Below are 17,647 nucleotides of genomic sequence, written 5' to 3'. Positions count from 1 at the left end.
TCATTCAATCATTTAACAAATATATATATATATATATATATATATATATATATATATATATATATACACCCAGCACGCCCCTGCGGGCGGTTTATCCTTCAAGCTCGGGTCCTCTACCAGAGGCCTGGGAGCTTGAGGGTCCTGCGCAGTATCTTAGCTGTTCCCAGGACTGCGCTCTTCTGGACAGAGATCTCCGATGTTTTTCCCGGGATCTGCTGGAGCCACTCGCCTAGCTTGGGAGTCACCGCACCTAGTGCTCCGATTACCACGGGGACCACCGTTACCTTCACCCTCCACATCCTCTCGAGCTCTTCTCTGAGCCCTTGGTATTTCTCCAGCTTCTCGTGTTCCTTCTTCCTGATATTGCTGTCATTGGGAACCGCTACATCGATCACTACGGCCGTCTTCTTCTGTTCGGCCGTCTTCTTCTATATATATATATATATATATATATATATATATATCCATCCATCCATCCATTCGCTTCCGCTTATCCTTTTCAGGGTCGCGGGGGGCGCTGGAGCCTATCCCAGCTGTCATGGGGCGAAAGGCGGGGTACACCCTGGACAGGTCGCCAGTCTGTCGCAGGGCTAACATATAGGGACAGACAACCATTCACACTCACACCTAGTGGCACTTTGGATTATTCAATTAACCTATCCCCACAAGCTGCATGTCTTTGGACATATATATATATATATATATATATATATATATATATATATATATATATATATATATATATATATATATATATATATATATATATATATATATATATATATATATATATATATATATATATATATATATATATATATGATAAACATCAGCAGATGTTTTGGAGGTCCAGCATCATGTTGCTCTTTATCGTCTGCTTTCACTTTATTGTGGTATATGTGGGGTCGGTTTAGTACAGGCATTCAAATTTGATTGGTCTCGGATTTTTATTTATTCTTTAAAGACATGCACTGTCACTTCTTGTTTGTCTTGCAGTCTGTTGTGTAAAGTTCTACTGCACTAACTGCACATAACACGGTCAAAATGCTGAGAAGGCAATAAAAATAAATGCATTTCACTGGTCTGGTGATCAGGCAGCTGCATTTTACCACTGCAACACTTATTTTCAGTTTCATTAATTATATAACTTCTTATTTCTTAATTTTCTTGTGCTGTTCAGCATATCAGAAACCAAGAATGGTCATGAAGCACAGAGAAAGCATAAAATCTGAAACATGGAACAGTTTAACCAACCAGGCTGGTGGCTAACACTGTGGTTTACTGAGGCTAGCTCTGTGGACACTAGCGGTTATTTTTACTCTTTCAATTTACAGACTTCCCCTAAACTGACTGACTGAGTTTTAGATTATAATTGGGCTTTGATGGGTTAAAGCAATGAAAGGGGCGTAACTAAAGATACTGAAACAAACCTGCCTGTGTATTATGTATACAGAAGATGGGCTGAAAAACAAGACACAGCTGGGAACGGGGCGCAAGTAAAAACAGTTACAGGCAAACAGTCACTTCTAATTCTAGAATAAGACACATTAGAAACCAAACCTTCAACCAAAAATAGAAACTACTGAAAGACAATTAACACAGACAATCTAACAGTAACCACAGTGACAGAGATAAAGAAGACAGAAGACATGGGACAAAGAGAAACCAGGAACCCATGACATGACACAACGACAGATCCACTCACCCAAACTACCTCAAACTGTGGATCTGGTCAGCAGTTGTCAAGATGCTGAAGGACAGATGGACACATGGATGGACAGGCTGTCTAAATCTTGTGGACAGAGCTAAGCAACCAAACAGCTGGAGCAACACTGATATGAGATATAAAGGATGCACAAATTATTATTTGCCATCTACTGAGAAACTTGACCCTGCTCCTTCACATCTGCCCAACTGTAAAATACCCACCTACAGTGCAGTCAGAGGTGTGTGGGTATGTGTGTTTATTAAATCTATTTAATGAATGAATACCACTGCATATTAAAATATGAAATATAAAAACATGTCCCCTCACTTACAAACAATTAAACCCATGAAAAAAATCCTTAAGCCCTTAAGAAATATTTATTAAAGTTTTTTTTTTCATTAAATAATATATATCAGTGCATTCCAGTCAGGTTATTATGAGAGTGAAAGCATTGGTAAATAAGTCACGTTCTTAAAAAATAAACGAAGCCACAGTAAATAAAAAATCTCTTTGAGTTGATAGATACATAAAACAGTCATCAGTGCATGGAGACGGAGCTATAATGCATTTGAATGATCGCATTAGAAAATGAAGGAAGCAAGAGTGTACATGTGGACATACACTGATCAGGAGAGTGAGTCATTCACAAACAGTGCATACAAACAAATCTGTGTTGAAACCACATTCATGCACAAATGTGAATACATTTAAAATGCTCTACACTATACATATCAAACAAATTAAAGCCTAGCTGTCATGGAAAATTTCTTCTTCATTCCCAGTTTTCCAAAAGACCATTAACCAAAAACGCTCAACACTCTTTAATAAATACAAACACATCCTTACAGACTCAATGGTAGATTTTCCTGACTGTGCTGTACAGTGCAGATGAATCTTCCACAGTCTGTTCACCTCTTAATCTGTAATGATAAAAATACTGAATTATGAAGATTTTATAATAAGAATCTCACAATATTATGAGCATTAATTAAGGAAAAAAAGTCATAGGAACAACAATCAAAGCAATAAACATTTTTCAACATTGTGGACAAATAAAGAGGCTCACCCTTGGGCTCCATTAATAAACTTGACAAGAGAGTATTCCACATCTCCCCCTCCCTCTTCCTCATCTTCTTCATTTTGTCCTTTGGGTTTAGTGGGCATAATGTTGGAGTAGAGAGGATCTTCTTGGCTCTTTGAGAAACTGACACTGGCGTAGCAAAGGTCGTCCTGCTGCTCTGCTGGTGGAGCTGAAGGGCCATCATGTTCTGGAGATGCACTTTTCTGAAGAAAAAATTTTCAGCAATAAGAATACTTAATACTCAAATGAATCCCACAGAAACAGGGTTGGACATCATAGGGTCCACCATGAGTGGACTGTATCTGTTTTTGGAGAGGTAAGTATCCCCAGCAAAAGATGGTGACGGCAAAAACTAAGTGAGTGAGAATGACCACCTGAAGGAAAATAACAGAAGGACACAGTGTTTTGGAAATGACAGTCTTCACTAGTGGGGATAGTTACAAAGCTTTCTTCGTTATGAATTAGCATACATGTTTTTATTGAAACTCTTGTAGACAACACAAAGTCCGAGATAGAAACGACAAGGAGCAGGTGCATCTAGTACAGGTAGAGCTGCTGTAAAAACCCACAGAATTCAGCAGCCAGCGCAACAAATTCTGGATCCTTGGCTTTTAGTTAGCAGTTAGCATTAGCAGCACATCCTGCGTCCGATGTGAAAGGACCTTTATGCTGCGCACTGTGGCTCACAGCAATGGTCCCGGGTCAGCCCTGACTTTGTGTTAAACTAATCCTAAAGTAATAATGGTATTTCTAACCACTGATATACCACAACTTTATCCTTTCAACAGCTGCTGAAAGTTAGGGGACCTAGCTTCTATCGATATTTACATAGAGATCCTCCAGCTTCAAACTGTATTACCCTTCAAGGACCTGCTGAACTGCAGATAGGTTTGGCTGTCGGAGGGGGCTTTTTTGAACTAAAAAGCCCCCTCCGACAGCCAAACCTATCTGTTCTCTGATTTGATAGTTAAATTTGTGATTGACATGACATTGACCAATCAGATGAAAGGAATAAAAATAGGGTCAAAATTCGTACTTGTAACTTGCAGAGTTTCACATGTATTTTTTTGGCTAAGTCCACATAAAAATCTTTTTTACGCACACACAAATTCTTTTTACACATACAAATCCTGATTTACAAGTACAAAATATTTATGACCACACTTTGAGCCCATATCCATCCGTCCGCCCGTCCGTCCATCCATCCATCCATCTTCTTCTGCTTATCCAGGGTCAGATCGAGAAGCCCAGACCTCCCTCTCCCCAGTCACCTTCTCCAGCTTATCCTGAGAAACACCAAGGCATTCCCAGGCCAGCAGAAAGATATAATTTCTCCAGTACATCCTGGGTCTGCCCCAGGGCCTCTTCCCGGTGGGACATGCCTAAAACACCTCACCCAAGAGGCACCAAGATTCATCCTTGTCAGATGCTCGAACCACCTCAACCGGTTCCTTTCTATATCGAGGAGCAGCACAGCTCCACTCTGAGCCCCTCCTGGATGGCCAAAGTTCTCACCCTATCATTGAGGGAAAGGTCAGCCACCTTTCGGAGGAAGCTCATTTCCAATTGCTTGTATCCACAATTGTGATCACTTGTGATCATATGTCAGGGAAGGATGTAGATCAATAGTAAACTTAGAACCAATCCTCAGTTGGGACAACTGTGTGCAGCCATAACCAGAGATACTCCTACAGTACAGCTCTTTCACATTAGTTTTGTATTTATCTTATGTGTGATGACCATTTAATCACCCTTTCTTCCTTACCTGTGCGATGCTGTTTGTCCTGTCTTTGGAGAAAATGACTTTTAAGGGCCTCGTTTTTCTATACAGAACAGAGAACGAACATTGAACAATGAGCATTGGAATTTCAGGAATCTTTGGATGACAAGAGTGAAGAACTAATTGTAGTTCATTTTAAAAACTGATCTGCTCACCTTATGAATATGACTGCAGAGAGGATTACGATAGCCAAAAAGAAAATAGTCATCGATGCAATTGCAGCTGATTTCACTAAACCTGGGAAACAAACTCTGGATTAGTAACTGGATTACAGGATTTTGGGTCTATTAACCCTAGAACACTATCGCTGGGTGAAAATACATTTACATGATTTCTCACTCCTGCAGCTGTTTGCGTGTCGAGGAGCCTGTGCCATCACCAGGGAAGTCTCAAATGTCCCAGGAATGGGTGGACCAAAGACCAGCTTTCCAGAGTCATTATTTTGTTTTAGGAGTTTTATTTTTCATTTTGTTAGACATGGCACAGTTGAAAGTAAAAGAAGACCACTCTAATTTGTCATGTGTTGTCATATTTTGATATATTTGATTACTGTTCATTGGTTATATTATACCGGGTATAAATCACCCGGCATTAGTGATCGTGTTACTATTTATAGCGATAGTGTTCTAGGGTTAAGAATGAACATAAAGCATATCAGACCAAAACCTTCTAGTTTATGACTCATGGACTGTGGTTTTGCATCTAATTCCTGCTAAAGTGGCTTTTATTCTGACAGCTGGTACGTTGTCGAGTAGGAGGAAGGATAGCTCCACAGTGGGTGGCATCAACTGTCAACCATGGAGGAGGACGTGTGATGGTCTGGGGCTGTTTTGCTGGATCCAGGATCGGTGACTTGTACAGAGTCGCCCTGAACCAAAACGCCTACGACAGCATTCTGCTTATCCATGCAATACCCTCTAGTATGTGCCTAGTTGGTCAGGGGTTCATCCTACAGAAAGATAATGACCCAAAATGTAGTCCAAGCTATTCCAGAACTACCTCAAGAAAAAAGAACAAGGTCGTAAGCTTGAAACCATGAAGTGGCCAGCACAGTCCTCAGACCTAAACCCCATCGAGCTAGTTTGGGATGAACTGGACAGAAGAGTGAAAGCAAAGCAACCTACAGGTGCTGCATGTTTATGTGAATTTCTGCAACAGATATGGTAAGAACTCTCTGAACAATGTTTGATTTCTATTGCAGAAAGAATGCCACAGGCGTGTTCAGCTGTTATATTTGCTAAACATGGCTTAGGTTTAAAATACATTTTGGAAAGACTGGGATGATCTAAAAACTTTTGACTGGTAGTCTACATTTTTCTATTTTTTGCAAAGTATTATATTTGGGTAATGCTGTATCTATTTATTCCTGATCTGATCTTATTTTCTCAATGTCAAAGTACTATAGGCACTGTCATCTATTTTGCGTGATTACAACTTCAACAAAAAAGAGAGAAATGGGGAGTTAGCCATCTGTAACATCTTTGAACTGGTAAATGCTGTTTTACATTAATAAAGTAAGAACAATATAACTAGTATTTTTGGAACTGCCTAGCAAAGACAATGATGTTTAACTGTCTAGTTGATGAATCACGCACACACTTAGATCCTAGTGTAATATTTCTACATGTATCAATGTTCAGGTCAATTTTTATTTATTTATTTCTGAAATGATGAAATGATGCAGAGATAAATGGGCAAATTTATAAATTTAGTCACTTACTTGCTGTAACAATCAGCTGTAAGGTGGAGTTATGATGTCCTCTTGTGTTCTGTGCAACACAGTAATAACTCCCAATGTGTTCGGGTCTGAAGTCAGTGATGGTGAAGTTCTGGCCTGATGCTTTTGCTGAGTCTTCATTCTCCTTGTACCAGGTGTAACTAGCTGCTGGGTTAGCATCACTGCTACAGGTCAGAGTCACTGAACTGCCCTCCACTATCTCAGCAGAGGGACTCACTGACACAGAGGGAAGCCTCGGAGGATCTGCAGCATATTGGAGACCAGTCGTCAATATTTGAAAGCCTTGTTTTGTTTAGGTTAATCAGTATTTATTTATTTTTTGACATTTTTAGAAACCCAATAATGCAGAGTCAGAATATATAGATTACATAAAACACATGTGAAGGAAATTGCCTTCCCGGGTTTCCTCCGTGGCGTGAGCGATAAGCAGAGTTCTGTCCTTTCCTTATAAGATTCCTAATTATTTAAAGTAACACTCAGGTATGCCATTCAGCTGGGTTAGTTACGACGTCGGGAGCAGCTTGGGAGAACAAGGAAACACAGACTGCTTCAGGTTGTCTTCCCAAATCGACTCAAAGGTTTATTTGATACACAGCAGTTTATATAGATGAAAAAAGGTTCGTGTGTCAGCTTTCCCAGTTCAAACCGGTACAGACCAAATAAGGAAACGTCTTCCTGCCTTCTGAGCAAAGTATCCCTTGTGTAGTTTATCAGTTCAGCTACAATTTATGATCATCCCAGCAAAATACACTCCTAGACATAGAATACAGAGTTCTTTCATCAGTGAATTCTGAAACAAACCACCTAGCCTTTAACGAGCCTTTTCCAGGAGATAAAGAAAAAGGGAGGATGGGAGCAAAGAAGTGGTCTCATCTCTGTGGTGTTTTCGACCTTGAGGTACCAGCTTGTGAGTCTCACATTAATTCTTGGGTCACAGAGAAAGAGAAAAACAACTAGTAGATCGGCCTTATTGAGTAACAGTTTTCCTGTATAAAACAATATCCTGTAAATGCTTACCGTGGTATCAAAATATCATAACAACATGGTTGTAAACTCTTTGCATGTACAGTACATTCAGAAAAGTGTTCACCACGCTTAACTTCCAGTTCCACATTTTTGTAATGTTACAGCCTTAAAGTTCTACACACAATACACCATAATGACAAAGTGAAAACATTTGCTAACCATTTAGAATAAGGCTGTAATATGACGAAATATGGAACAAGTAAAGCACGGAAAATACTTTCTGGATGTACTGTAATGCCAGTCTTAATCCAGTTTATCCTGTTCACACAGGGGCACAGTGACAGACTATAAATGGTGAGCATTAAAGCACACTAACAGAGAAAGAGACAAACATTCATATTGACCGCTACTGCCAGATTAGAATTACTGATTAACCTCATATGCATGTCCTTGGACTGTGGGAGGAAGCCAGAGCACCAGGAGAGAACCCACACAGGGAGAACATGTAAACTCCACACAGCTGGCAAGAAGATTCAATCCCAGAACCTTATCATACCTATAATTATAGTTTAGCATGTTTGCATCATAGATAGTATAAAAGACGGGCATGACGTGAAAAAGGAGGGAGGAGAGTCCGACTATAAAACCATTTACTTACTGCAAAGACTCAATCACAAGTCATTTGTCAGTTAGCATATAATTTTGAAAAAAGTATGACCAAAAATTCTGGTCTTTTTTTTAGCCTCATCTAGTGCTAGTGAGTACTTAATAGCGCAATTATTTGCAACCAGACATGTTTTCTGAGCTGTTCACTGAAATACTTACACTCAACATCTATGTATAGAGTTACGGACTGTGCTGGTCCATACAGATTCTCAGCTTTGCACGAGTAGTTCCCGCTGTGCTCAGAGCTGATGGAGGAGAAATGGTACCTTCCCACTGGTCCATGAAGCAATAATTTGTTCTCCTTGTACCAGGTGTAATTAGCTGCTGGGTTAGCATCACTGCTGCAGGTCAGAGTGACTGAACTGCCCTCCACTATCTCAGCAGAGGGACTCACTGACACAGAGGCAAGCTTTGGAGCATCTGGAGGAGAAATAGAAAATATACTAAAAAACATGTATTCCTGTTCCTGTTTGACCTAAAATTTGTGACATATTAAACCTTTTCTATAACTGAATACTGATAAAGGTTTTAGACCTGCAGCATTTACTCTGACTCTATGACTGTATCGGGGTTTGTAAAGTGTGGCCTTGTTTGGTTGTAAAAAAAAATTGCTGTTAAAACTATTAATTATGCAAAGATAACTGTCTTCACTCACATTTCACATTGATAGAGATGACTTCAGATGGTCTTTGACCCAGCTCATTCTTAGCGGTACAATTATACTCTCCAGAGTCAGAAGACTGGATGGATCTGAAGATGAGCTCTTGTTTTGTACTGATTGTTTTTTTGTCCTTGTACCAGGTGTAATTAGCTGCTGGGTTAGCATCACTGCTGCAGGTCAGATTCACAGAGCTACCCTCCACTATCTCATGAGAGTTATTCAGCACCAGTACTGAAGCAAATTTTGGAGCATCTAGGAGAGAGAATATAAAGATTGATTAGATTTGATTAGATTTTAACAAACACAATAAATAAAGCAATTTAATTATCAGTCATTTTCTGAATCTGTTATCTTCAGCATATAAACGTGTTTTGTATAGATCAATTGAGTTTCTCAGTCTTACCACTCTCACAATTCACAGGACAGACTTTACATCTGCAACTAACCCTCTGTGTAGTCAGAGCACTGCTGCTTATCTCTTGTTCAAAATTGCCACACAGGTACGAGTACCGCAATGCTCATTACATTGGTAACGGTATCTTCTGAATTAATTAAGCATGCCTTCCAAAAACAAATTTAATGATGATATGATAAGGCTATAATTCAGGTTGGCTGGATTAGGCACAAAAATGATTTTCTCAGCTTTTAGAATTGATTGTTTCTGTCATGGCTGTGTGCAGGCAGGCAGAGAGGAAGGACCCAAAATGCAGGACTCACTGACGCAAAGGTAAACTCAAACAGCTTTATTGCAGCTTGCAGACTGAACAGAAGACTAACTATACTGAGGAAAAAATAAACTAACAGGCAGGCAAAACAGGTAACGGAACACACAGCGTAAACTGAGGGTAAGCAGACATTAACAACGCAACAAAGAGTGTGTGTTCCGTTACCGGCAAACACAGGGCTTATATACACTGGGGAGTAATCAGGGAATGGGAAACAGGAGGGAGACACAGCTGGGAGAAATTAGACTAACGAGACAGGGGAGAAGTAAAACTGAACATTATGACATCAGACTGGGACTATCAATATATAACAGGAAACACAGAACAATTTACAAAGACACAGACCTGACACTGAGGCAGACTGAAAGAATATAACACAGGGAACCCAAAGACGACAGAGACTAAAAGAAGAATTAACATCAAACTAAACTTATAACCAGAACCAAACTGAAACCTAGAATAATAATAAGCAAAAAAGCATATCTTGAGAATCATAACATTACGGAGCCCCGCAAGGGACATGGGAGAAAAAAAAATTAAGACGGACTTTTGCGAGATCTCGCAAAACAAACTCGGGATCTCGCAAAAGTGAAAACATTTCGGAGACCGCCTGCTCGAAGCCGACCGGGAGTTCGAAGCACGATGTGCCGGGAGAGCGGTGTTCCCCCCGGCTGTAGTAGGTCTCAACCTCCCGTTAGCTTCGAGATGGTGGGTGTCAGACATCTCCAAAAACGTCAGAGCACTTTTGCAAATATGTGATGTCTTGTAAACCGAGCAGATATTTGACGTTTAAACAGCTACATTCACACCTCAAAATATCTTAAAAGTTTATTTTGTGACCCAGAAAGAGTAATAGTACAACTAAGTAGCTGCCGCCATTGTTGGAATTCAACTTTTGCAAAACTTTTGCGAGATCCCGAGTTAGTTTTGCGAGATCTCGCAAAAGTTCATCGTAATTTTTTTTCTCCCATGTCCCTTGCAGGGCTAGATTATGATTTAGAACATAAATATAATCTAGAACAGGGGTCTGCAACCCTAGGCACGCGTGCCACAGTTGGCACGCGAAGGGTTAACTGATGGCACGACCATAGCTGGACTGGCCATCGGGCATTTGCTGGGTGGCCAGATTATTTTTTTAAATTTTTTATTGTAACGGTATAAACAATGAAAGGTGGTGGATTGGCCAGATGCTGGCCGGTGTGTAAAAAATAACTCAGTTGTTTGGTGGTGGCTGTGGTGGAGCTTCCACAGATTCAGTAACATTAGCAAGTGGTGGAAGCCAACAGGTGGATGAGGGAAAGGGGAGGCAGGAGGAGGAGAGACCCAAGGTGGCCGCTGGTCCGAGTTTGAACTGAACTTCAGGTAAGAAGTTATGACCTGCAGTCTGTCTGGGTCAGATATAAACCAAGTTTAGGTGGAGTTTATTTTCGTTGTGCTGACTTTCTACAGTCAGTTACAATAACTCGTACTGCATACTAGCTAGCATGATGGATTTTCTATACAGCTGGGTGGGTGCTATGATGTTACTGATAGTGAACTTTATTTTATTTATAAGGTTAGTTAGTAGAGTTGCCAACTGTCCCGTAAAAAGACGGAATCCTCCCGCATTCAGAGACAATATTTGTGTTTCGTGTTGAGCTGAGAAGGGATGCAGTTTGTGTGGTTTTTTTTACATTCTAGCTGAAGTATGGGACAAAGCTGGAGTTATTCTGTGTCGTTACGCTGCACAGCTGCCTCATTCTTTCCCCCTCCCTCACCTGTTGCTACTTTAATCATGAAACTGATCAATGATCAGCTGATCGGCTTTTCTCTCTTGTTTGTTTATCGCCACTTTGCGCCAGAAAGAAGAAACCGCCGGATGTCGCACTAAACAACAGCAGCACATTTAAGCTTGATCAGCTGTTGTTAGAATTTATTTAATATTACTTTCTAGTGGGCAGCACGGTGGCAAGGTGGTTAGCACTGTTGCCGCACAGCAAGAAGGTCCTGAGTTCAATTCCACCATCAGGCCGGGGTCTTTCTGTGTGGAGTTTGCATGTTCTCCCCGTGTTTGCGTGGGTTCTCTCCGGTACTCCGGCTTCCTCCCACTGTCCAAAGACATGCAGCTTGTGGGGATAGGTTAACTGGATAATCCAAATTGCCACTAGGTGTGAATGTGCGAATGGTTGTCTGTCCCTTTGTGTTAGCCCTGCGACAGACTGGCGACCTGTCCAGGGTGTACCCCGCCTCTTGCCCTATGACAGCTGGGATAGGCTCCAGCGCCCCCCGCGACCCTGAAAAGGATAAGCGGAAGCGAATGGATGGATGGATGGATTACTTTCTAGTATCAGCTGATGTTTGCTGGAGCCACAGCTGTAAAAGCTGCTGGTCATGATATCGGTTTGGATATGTGGCGAGAGGGAAACATGAAATCAGGAGATGTCCTTACTGAATCATCAGAGATGAACAGGTGATGGAGAAACAGGTTTACCTTTTAGGTGACATGAATGAGTTGAAGGGAAGTTATGAACTGTTTCTGAGAAATAACACCAGGATCTGTTTCTAAGTAGCTGACAGCTGGTAACTGTGCAGGGGCGGGTCTAGCAAAGTTTTGCCAGGGGGGGCAGGTAGGGCATTAACAGGGAAAGGGGGGCACAAAGATGTACTTTCTTATTCTCATTTAAAATGTCTAGCTGTTATTAAATAATTATCTGAATCTTACAACCAAAGGTGTTATCTGATGTAAAATGTATAGAAATCATACATATACCAACAAGACAGTGTACATCACTGTCACAACAGCGTTTGTTTTCATTCAAAGGCTTTATGGCTTTAATACCTGGTGGGCAGGTCTTTAGTCAAAATGCCCGCGCTGATTTTTTGTCCCAGTCCAGCCCTGGGCACGACACCCAGGGAATTAATCTGAGAAGGTGCATCAAAAAATAAATGGCCGCACCTCGGTGCACACTGCAAATTGGGACTTTCAGGTGTATGGACCAATGTTTTATTTTCTGATCAAACCAGAGATCTTTAATGAGCAGCTGGATTTGTCTCGCATTAACTGGCTGAGTTAATACCAGTTAATGCGACATCGAAGCAGCTGGAATCCACAGCTGTGTGTGTTCATGGAGCTGCATTTTCACCTGCTGGACATCACTACCTGACAAGTTTAACTGTCTTCAGAACATTGCAGAGGCCTTATTGACAGTACTTGGCTCTAAATATCTGTGTGAGCAGATTTTCTCTCACATGAGGAGTGTCCTCAGGTAGCCATCTGAATGGGCACTCAGAGACCTGTGTCTCTGAGTGGGAGACCAGAGATCACATTAACATGTGTGTCTTTGTATTAACAGACATGCTATATTGGCTTAGTTTATTTTTCTTATCATCGTTGTGAGGAGACCATAAATAACATTTGTATTTTCTGTTGTACAGTTCATTTGCTGTTATGGATAAAAAGTGTCTTTTTTTTGTTTCAAAATAGCTGATAACTATTCGCTGACAGCTGCCAACATCTGCAAACAAATATAATTCTAGAAAGTGGTTCTATATATTGTGTAACTGTTCATATAGCGCGTTATTCAATTTATTGCTAATGCAATCATATGGCACACTGACTTCTGAGGAAATTTTAAATGGCACTCGTCATCAGAAAGGTTGCCGACCCCTGGTCTAGAAAAACATCAAAATATAAGAAACAGAAAATGCTGGGTCAAAATGACCCAGAACTGTGACAGTTTGGTTTGAAATGGGTAATTAGTTCAAGTTTAGTTAACTCTTATTTATCACACGTTTAACATTGATATCCATATTGTGACTGCAGAATCATCATGTTCCTGAATTATGAAGAAAAAAAAAGTCACATGAAATAGGCCTGGCAGTGAGAGAACGATGAACGATCTTTCCAAACTTCCAAAGGAAGAGCTCCTTGTTTCCTTACATGAAGCAGATTTCCTGCTCAAAAATCGTTCGGCGTACGGCCGTCTTTCATTAGAGTATATGATATCTTCACTATGCAGTAGCCTACAGCTGGGCAGTGAAAGGAGCTGATATATCCTGTCCTCTGATCACGAACACACACAAAACTGAAAGAAGGTTTCAATTTTGTGAACCTGACTCGAACTATCGTCACTTTGAAGTTATTTATAATCTGTCAGAATGATAAAAGTCTGTGACTGAATCATGAAGTGAACTCACACACTGGTGGAGAGTGGTAATCCTCATATCCTGTGAAAGCACAGGAGATGTTGTCTCCAGGATAAAAGCAGTCTGTATAAGTAGAAGTTTGCTGTTTTGTGTTTTTCTGTCCGTTCTTGAACCAGATGAAAGAAAGACGACCAGCTGGACTGCAGCTGCTTTCACACTTCAGCTCTGCCTCAGTCTGACACTCATGGACTGGTATTATTCTGCTCACCTTCACCTGCAGAGCTGTGTGAAATTAAAGTATTCACATTGTTAAATAGTCAAACGACAAAGACACCAACAAGTAAATAATTAACAACACAAGATTCAGTTTGTAAAATTCAACTGAATGAAATTATGAGTCACTGTGTGTTGATCAGTACCTGTGACAGTCAGAGTTGTTCCAGGTAAACTACTCTTCCATTCAAAGTCTTGTGTTTTGAATTTGAAGTGATACTCGGCTGAATCACTCTCTGTCAGGTCTCTGATTCTCAGAGTGGAGAGTCCTCGCTCTGTTTCAGTCACCTCAGCACGACCTGCATACTGGGAGTCTTCTGTGAGATCCTCAGATCCACGACCAGAACGGAACCAGGACTTTGATTGGATTGAACTTTCATAACTGTTGTAAGTACATGAAATGTCCACTGATGAGCCTTTGAATGCACAGATTTTTCTTTTACTGTAATTCACTTTGTTGCACCGTTGACCCTGTGTACCTGAAAAATTACAATTAAAACATTTTAAAACAAATTTAATGACAGAACATGACATTAATTATTACCCAGATAAGAAGTTTTAATTCACGTAAAACCTCAAAGTGAACTCACAAACTAACGAAGAGTGAAAATCCTCAAATCCTTTTAAAGCACATGAGTAGCTGTTTTTATTGTCATATGACCTTTGATATGTGTAGCTGTTTGAAGTGTCACGTGACACGTCATAAGAAGAAGAGCTGGCTCCAATCACTTGTTGCCCATTTTTGTACCAGACATAAGAAACATAAGGATCACATCTGGTGACACAATCCAACTGTCGTCCATTGAACCCTCTGACCTGAACATCTTGACCAGTGGACAAGAAACAATAAATAAGATGTCAGTCACTCTCACACTGAAGGAGTCATAATAGGGAATTCAGTTCTGAGTAGATGAATTCATGAAAATGATCATTCTCTCAAAGTGTAAACATGAAATCCCTCAAAAGTTAAAAGTGAAAGTGCAGTATATGTATATACATATATGTGTGTATATATATATATATATATATATATACATATATATATATACATATATGTGTATATATATATATATATATATGCAGATAAAGTATAAAGTTGTTCCTGATTAAATATCCATCAGTGTGTGTTGATCAGTACCTGTGACAGTCAGAGTTGTTCCAGGTAAACTACTCTTCCATTCAAAGCTTTGTGTCTTGAATTTGAAGTGATACTTGGCTGAATCACTCTCTGTCAGGTCTCTGATTCTCAGAGTGGAGCGTCCTCTCTCTCTTTCAGTCACCTGAACACGATCTGCATACTGGGAGTCTTCTGTGAGGTCCTCAGATCCACGACCAGAACGGAACCAGGACTTTGATTGGATTGGACTTTCATAACTGTTGTAAGTACAAGAAATGTCCACTGATGATCCTTTGAATGCACAGATTCTTCTGTTGCTGTAATTCACTCTGTTGCATGAATCATCTTGGACACCTGAAACATTAAATGATTTTGAAGTCAGATTTAGAAAGTAGTTACTGTGAGTTTGACTATTTTTATTCAGATGTATGTAATGACTCTATGAGATGGTTTTATGTAACTGAAATAAACTCACACACTGAAGGAGAGGAGAAATCTTCATGACCTGTTACAGCACAGGAGTAGCTATCTGAAGGATTCAGATTGGCTGAATACCGATACTGGTTTCTACTAGAAATCTTGTGTCCATTTTTGTACCAGATGTAGGAGGGATGATAATTTAGTCGACAACTACTCTGACAAGTCAGTGTTGCCCAGTTGGAATATGATTTGTCCACGTGTACCTGAAGAGCTGATTATGTCAAGAAATAATATCAGAGGAGAAATTTTAACATCCATTATCCATACGCAAACACACAAAGTTATGTTCATAACAAGGTTTGACTGATGTGTAAATAAAAATGTTACCTGTGACAGTCAGAGTGACTCCAGGTAAACCAGTAAAATTTTTCTGGTTTGTTTCAAACCTGAACTTGTACACAGCTGAGTCGCTCTCTCTCAGGTCTCTGATTGTCAGAGTGTAGCCCTTCCAGTGAGAACTGTACGACACTCGACCTGCATACGCTGGGTCTGTTTTCAGATCTTCAGGATTATAATTGTTCCCTTTAGTGAACCAAACTCTTTTTAACACAATTACTCTTGAAGGGTGTTTGAAGGAGCAGCCTATGTCCACTGTTGATCCTTTAAAGGCACAGATCTGAGTAGAAGTGTAAGTCACTGCATAATCATTCTGACTCTGTACCACTGTAACACAGAACACATCAGAAACTAGATTAATGGCAACAACAAACATATTGTTTCAGTAAAAGTTCTGAGAACCTTTTCTCAGAATAAGCAGCACAGATTTATTGTTCCTGAGATTTTTTATCATGCATATGGTATTAAGTATTTAGGAAGGTATTTTTGTTTTTGTTGTTCTTGTTGTTTACATATGCGAGATCATGTCCATTCAGAAGTCTTCATCCAGTCAATTTCTGAGTGAGTTAATGATGTGATTTTTCTTTGAAAACAAGTCTTTGCAGGCTGTGAGAATGAGTCAAAACAGTAAGTACATCCATCCATTCGCTGGCAGGGGGCTGCAGCCTATACCAGCTGTCTTAGGGCAAGAGGCAGGGTACACCCTGGACAGGTCGCAGGTCTGTTGCAGGACTAATACATAGACAGAGATAACCATTCACTCACATTCTCCCGCATTCACCCTATGGGCAATTTAGTGTTTCCAATTAACCTATCCCCACTAACTGCATGTCTTTGGACTGTGGGAGGAAGCCAGAGTACCCGGAGAGAACCCACGCAAACACGGGGAGAACATGCAAACTCCACACAGAAAGACCCCGGCCTGACGGTGGAATTAAACTCAAAACAGTAAATCAGTAAATCAAAAACAAGATAATAATAATGGTATCTGTGGGTTTGTTATTACAAATATAACAATTTGCATAATACATCCATTACAGAAATATGACAAAATGTTGTCAAATGTTGTCTATGTAAAATAAATTGCAGTGGCATGAAAGGGCCATTATATAGTGTAGTAAATTATTCAGGTGACATACAAATTTCGCTGTGTGCCTAGAATTTATCTCACAATATAATTTACAAAACATGTTTAGGAACCAGGAACTATGTGTTTGTGCAAAAAACAAAGAAAAGAAAAGAAAAGAAAAGAAAAGAAAAGAAAAGAAAAGAAAAGAAAAGAAAAGAAAATGGCTGGGAATTCACTTTCTGTTTATCTGTTAGTTTCTGTTAAGAAACTTCAACCCAAGTTAAAGCAGCCTGAAAATTGTATTTGTCCATTAAATGCAGTGGAGACAATAAATAAAAAAAACTTTTCTACAATCTGTATTCATTTGCAGTATTGGAAATGCAAACCTTTAACAGCTATGTGCTGCAGATGGTGTGGTGTAAAAACCAATCAAAAACAGTTCAGTTGTGATCTACCTCAAGACTGACTTACTATTACAGAATTACCTGGCAGCGAGAGAAGGAAGAGAACCAATCCAGTTGCTGCTGCAGTTGAACTCATGGCTGCTCCTCTCGTCTCATGAATCCCATCAGCAGGTAGATCACACAACATGTAACATGTTGTAAACCAGCCACAATTTCTGCCAGTGTTGAAGATGCTGTCTCTGAAGACCGTGCTCTCTGTGGTTGGAAAATGTAACAGAGTTATCTGGCTGTCTTCCTTCCTCTGTACATGCTTAACATGCATGAACAGACTTTAAACCTGTAAACCCCCGCGCTTAAATAAAGAAGTGATTCTCTCACAACACTTTGCATGCAGCTTTATGTTCTTAAAATATCACCTTAAGAAAAAAAGGACTGCCTCTGATACAACTGCTGAGGACAATAGAAAACATTTTAACATGAGTCTTTTTTGAAAACTTCAGGCCTGACTTTATTAATGA

General features: G+C 40.0%; 1 protein-coding gene across 2 annotated transcripts in view; it reads right to left on the bottom strand.

Annotated features, from left to right (window-relative positions):
- The window catches only part of LOC113024694 (uncharacterized), a 22,757-nt gene extending 5,110 nt beyond the window's left edge, over positions 1-17,647 (bottom strand). The window contains exons 1-14 of one of the 2 annotated variants that reach the window (XM_026171967.2): positions 17,211-17,647; positions 15,648-15,983; positions 15,316-15,531; positions 14,862-15,194; positions 14,314-14,547; positions 13,870-14,202; positions 13,502-13,732; positions 8,595-8,852; positions 8,099-8,359; positions 6,290-6,550; positions 4,725-4,806; positions 4,555-4,612; positions 2,775-2,992; positions 2,555-2,628 (exon numbers count right to left, since the gene is read on the bottom strand). In XM_026171967.2, coding sequence (XP_026027752.2) covers positions 2,559-2,628; positions 2,775-2,992; positions 4,555-4,612; positions 4,725-4,806; positions 6,290-6,550; positions 8,099-8,359; positions 8,595-8,852; positions 13,502-13,732; positions 13,870-14,202; positions 14,314-14,547; positions 14,862-15,194; positions 15,316-15,531; positions 15,648-15,983; positions 17,211-17,451 — 3,132 coding nt within the window. In that variant the 5' untranslated portion in view covers positions 17,452-17,647 and the 3' untranslated portion in view covers positions 2,555-2,558. Of the gene's footprint in view, positions 1-2,066; positions 2,629-2,774; positions 2,993-4,554; positions 4,613-4,724; positions 4,807-6,289; positions 6,551-8,098; positions 8,360-8,594; positions 8,853-13,501; positions 13,733-13,869; positions 14,203-14,313; positions 14,548-14,861; positions 15,195-15,315; positions 15,532-15,647; positions 15,984-17,210 lie in introns of those variants that run through there. The other variant, XM_026171966.2, reaches the window with a different exon arrangement.

Source organism: Astatotilapia calliptera, chromosome 6, assembly GCF_964374335.1.
Source record: "Astatotilapia calliptera chromosome 6, fAstCal68.1, whole genome shotgun sequence".
Taxonomy (NCBI): Eukaryota; Metazoa; Chordata; class Actinopteri; order Cichliformes; family Cichlidae; genus Astatotilapia; species Astatotilapia calliptera.
Note: the sequence above shows the minus strand (reverse complement) of the source record. Positions and strands in the feature narration are given on the sequence as shown.